This window comes from Aplysia californica, unplaced genomic scaffold, assembly GCF_000002075.1.
Source record: "Aplysia californica isolate F4 #8 unplaced genomic scaffold, AplCal3.0 scaffold00641, whole genome shotgun sequence".
Lineage (NCBI taxonomy): Eukaryota > Metazoa > Mollusca > Gastropoda > Aplysiida > Aplysiidae > Aplysia > Aplysia californica.
The window spans coordinates 22,146-26,886 of NW_004797911.1; the positions used below are offsets into that span (position 1 = coordinate 22,146).

Below are 4,741 nucleotides of genomic sequence, written 5' to 3' on the forward strand. Positions count from 1 at the left end.
TATATATATATATCTGTATTTGATGACCCTCAGTAATTGTCATATGCTATGGTGATTTCCCGCTTTATACCATACTCATTGAATTGTTTTCATATTCTTCAAGTCTGCGTTATGCTTGGGTTTAACGGCACTTGCAACACAAATAGGTCTTATAAGCCCCGAAGATTAGAGGTGTTACAAGAGAGTAACATACACAGAAATGAACGAGGAGAGATAATGACGGTTGATTGTTAATAAGGAAAAAAGGAACAAACCACACCCCAGAGCACCCCCCAACCTCCTGCCTGAGTTATGCGTGTAAGATTGAAACTGCTTTCCATTTTAATCATTTTCCCCTATAGCAAGTTACAGAACTCTTTAAAACAAAATGAGTGATGTTTTTCTTTTGAAAATCGGACCATTATTATGGAAAGTGTGCCCGTATCTTTTTTGGGATAATAGGCATTGGACTCCCGACGTCACGATTATGACGTAATTAAACGGTAAATAGAATTTTACTCTTAATATACTTGACTTTTATTTTTATATATTGATTCTACATAAAACAGCAAACAAAATGATAGCTCAATGGTCACGATACAACTATTATTACAGATTTTATGACTTTGTGAAGCAAAATTTCGAGTTTTGGTGGCACAAAATGCAGTGCAAAAATTTGGCCAAATCAGGGCGAAAATTGCTTCACAAAAACTGTCGCTGCTTCGAAACTAACAAAGATAGCACAAACATTTAAAAAGCTCTGAAAACAGAAAGCCAAGCTCTTTTCAATAATCCAAATTTTAATGCCCTCGGAGAAGTTTGAAAATTTCACTGAAGTGCCTAACTTAGTTCGCCTGTCCAAAAGCTCCAATGTGCCTCAGATAACATAATCATCCGGTGATTCCAGTCACGATTAACATACTATAAAACCTTACGAGAACTTACGAGTACTAGTAGGTTTATTAGTATCTTTTTACTTTTGTCAGCTGAAAACAAAATTGTACTTTGACAGAATTAATTAGGTCCAATGCTCATCAGAAATGAAAAGAACTAATGTTTGTTAATGTATTTATTTAAACAATTGAAAAGAAATAGAAAAGAAAAGAAAAGCAAAAGACCCCAGCCAGAGAAAGGATCAAATCGATACTTCCCCTTTGCCAACAGTTTGGTTCCGTCCCTTGGAAAATGGGACTTAAGTTCTCGGAGAATTTTTTTTTATTAATGATTTTTTCAAAGACAGGAGGGGCTAAGACATCTTGGATTATCCTTCATTAACCCCCCCCCCCCCGCCCCCGCCCCACACACACACAGAGTGAGCGGTTTTACGGAGAAAATTGGTACATCCAGATTCCAACTTTTATCTGGTAGCTGATACTAATTACTTTAACTTTTTTAAAAACTTTTTTCTTCCGCTTGTACCGGTGGGTGTCGCTGGGAGATACAGGTGTCTGTCTGTGGTGAGGAGAGTGACAGAGTGGCCTTGCCAATGTCATTGTCACTGTCACAGTCGCTGACATTGTCACTCTCATTGTTATTGTCACTGTCACTGTTGTGTTACTGTCCCTGTTATTGTCACTGTCACTGTTGTGTTACTGTCCCTGTTATTGTCACTGTCACTGTTATTGTCACTGTCACTGTTTTTGTCACTGTCGCTGTTCTCATTGTCTCTGTCACTGTTGTCATTGTCACTGTCACTGTTGTCACTGTCACTGTCATTGTCACTGTCACTGTTGTCACTGTCACTGTCACTGTCACTGTTGTCATTGTCACTGTCACTGTCACTGTCACTGTCACTGTCACTGTTGTCATTGTCACTCTCACTGTCACTGTCACTGTCACTCTCACTGTCACTGTCACTGTCACTGTTTTATCACTGTTTCTGCCACTGTGTTTGTCACTGTCATTGTCATCACTGTCATAGTCATCACTGCCATTGTCATCACTGTCATTGTCATCACTGCCATTGTCATCCCTGTCATTGTCATCCCTGTCATTGTCATCCCTGTCATAGTTGAGTGTACTGAGCATTACCATGTAAGTAGAACCAAACTAGAGACATCAGTCTGGGGAAGCAACAACGACAACAACAACAACAACAACAACAACAGCAACAACAGCAACAGCAACAACAACAACAACGACAACAACAACAACAACAACAACAGCAACAACAACAACAACAACAGCAACAACAACAACAACAGCAACAACAACGACAACAGTAACAGTAACAACAACAACAACAGCCACAACAAAAAACAACAACAACAACAGAAGCAACAACAACAGCTATTATGTCATCCGCAGACAAGCCAAAAGCAATGAATGCTTTATGCCTCACTCCTACCTCAGTCGTGATATCAATGATAATGTATCAAACATGACGTCCAACATTCTGTGCAGCATTTAAACCTGTCAACTCACTCTTCAGTCTCTGAAATCAAACACTCAACATAATATATAATATTTGGTCGCTTTTAAGCACAAGGCGGCTATCCCGAAAAATGCTGTTTTGAGAAAATCGAAGGTAAAGTTTTTGAACCCTTGTTTAGTTTCTTTTAAAGACAAGGAAAATTTTCTCTATAACCAATTAATTATAAATATACATATACACACCAATGAAATGAAACTTCTCCTATGGGTAGGACAACGTCCACTCTTGGTGTAGGTCAAGACTTCTGGAAACCCCCCAAAATCTGGGTTAGCGCGCTTGTTCTTAAAAGCGACCACATAACCTATTTAGTAATCATTCATACCCTAATAAAGAAAACATTACTGCCTGGAGTGGTAGCTACATTCGTATTCACGGGTGTATATTTTAAAGCAGTTCTGGACGCTGTAAAGCCGTGTTCGAGCATGAATTGGTTGATGCTGGTAATTTCTTCTTGCGATTTGGCGAGCCACTCCATCTGGATGATTCTGACGTCGACCTCGTCAAAGAACTTGTGTGCGCATGACAGTGCCCTGGCTTCCGTCCTCTCGATGTCGATCTTGATGAAGACTTTTCGCAACTTGAGCAGGGGAATGAGATCGTCGATACAGATGGTGTTGACTGTTACTGTGTGGCTGTTGTCTTCCTTCATGCCGAACCTGGCAAAGTTTGTCTTAGATACGTTCAGGTGAGTCGCTCCGACGTTTTCTCTGTGGGCAGTGGGGAGGGGGGACGGGAGGGGGGACGGGAGGGGGGAGGAGGAGGGGGTTGTTTCATTAAAATGTATTCCTTGTCAAGAAAAAACAAGAAAAGGTAGATCTAAGTTGTTTCATTGAAATGTATTCCTTGTCAAGAAAAAACAAGAAAAGGTAGATCTAAGTCGTTTCATTGAAATGTATTCCTTGTCAAGAAAAAACAAGAAAAGGTAGATCTAAGTTGTTTCATTGAAATGTATTCCTTGTCAAGAAAAACAACAACAAGTAGACAAGGCAGGGGCGAGGGCTGATCTGTTTTGCCAGGTAGAGATGAGGCAAAAGATGAACAGATCCCCCACAGTGAAACATACTGGACAAATCTCCATACTCGAGGTGGCATCACTGAGTTCATATTGTTGGATCACTCAGGAAATATCTCGTTAAATAATTCTGAAACTGTGAATAATTCTGAAACTGTGAATAATTCCTCTGATAAGGTTTGAAGGACTATCACTGCAAGGTACACCCCACCCCTTTGAAAGGATAAGAGCAATAATCTATTCTCAGTGAATAAAGAAAGATAAGGAAAAAACTCTGTATTAATAAGTACAGAGAGGAAGGGCAATCTGTTCTAATGAATATCAAATATACAGAGTGACAAATAAGACATCCATGGATAAAACAGTACCTAGACATGGATGACAGGCGCCGCATGGTCGCTTTTAAGGACATGCGGGCTAACTAAGATTTCAGGGTTTCTAAAAATCTTGACCTGCACCAAAATTGAGCATTGCCCTACTTGTAGGAGAAGTTTGGTTTCATTGGTGTGTATATTTGTTTGGTTATAGAGAAAACTCTCCTTGTCTTTTAAAGAAACTGAACATGGGTCCAATTTACCTTCAATTTTTCTCAAAACAGCATTTTTCGAGACAGCCCCCTTGTGCTTAAAAGCGACCAAATAACTTTCTATTGATGTTCTGATACAAGACGCTGAGAGAGGAGCTGCAGTAAGACATGGACAACACTGGACGGAACTACAACCTGATGAAGTTGGCCGTGAGAGTGCGGTGGTCACTGAAGAGAGCGTTGTTGACCAGCGTGACCTGTTCGCTGAGTCCACTGACCGCCAGAGAGTTCTGGATCTGGTGAATGTTGGCGGGCAACATCTCCACAGACAGGACTGTCTTCCCGCAGGCGGCAGCGAACATGGTGTACACCCCGATGTTGGCGCCCATGTCTATGACCTGGATGGTCGGGTCATCCTGCAACGGGCACGTGAGACACTCAGAGACACACAAAGTAGTCACGTGAGACACTCAGAGACACACAAAATAGTCACGTGAGACACTCAGAGACACATACAGCAGTCACGTGAGACACTCAGAGACACACAAAATAGTCACGTGAGACACTCAGAGACACACAAAGCAGTCACGTGAGACACTCAGAGACACATACAGCAGTCACGTGAGACACTCAGAGACACACAAAATAGTCACGTGAGACACTCAGAGACACACAAAGCAGTCACGTGAGACACTCAGAGACACATACAGCAGTCACGTGAGACACTCAGAGACACACAAAATAGTCACGTGAGACACTCAGAGACACATACAGCAGTCACGTGAGACAC

The 4,741-nt window shown here is 41.3% G+C and overlaps 1 protein-coding gene across 1 annotated transcript in view; it reads right to left on the reverse strand.

Moving 5' to 3' along the window:
• The window catches only part of LOC101851765, a 26,310-nt gene that overhangs the window by 19,124 nt on the left and 2,445 nt on the right, over positions 1–4,741 (reverse strand). The window contains exons 4-6 of the mRNA XM_035972290.1: positions 4,147–4,367; positions 2,736–3,120; positions 1,825–2,028 (exon numbers count right to left, since the gene is read on the reverse strand). Coding sequence (XP_035828183.1) covers positions 1,825–2,028; positions 2,736–3,120; positions 4,147–4,367 — 810 coding nt within the window. The remainder of the gene's footprint in view (positions 1–1,824; positions 2,029–2,735; positions 3,121–4,146; positions 4,368–4,741) is intronic.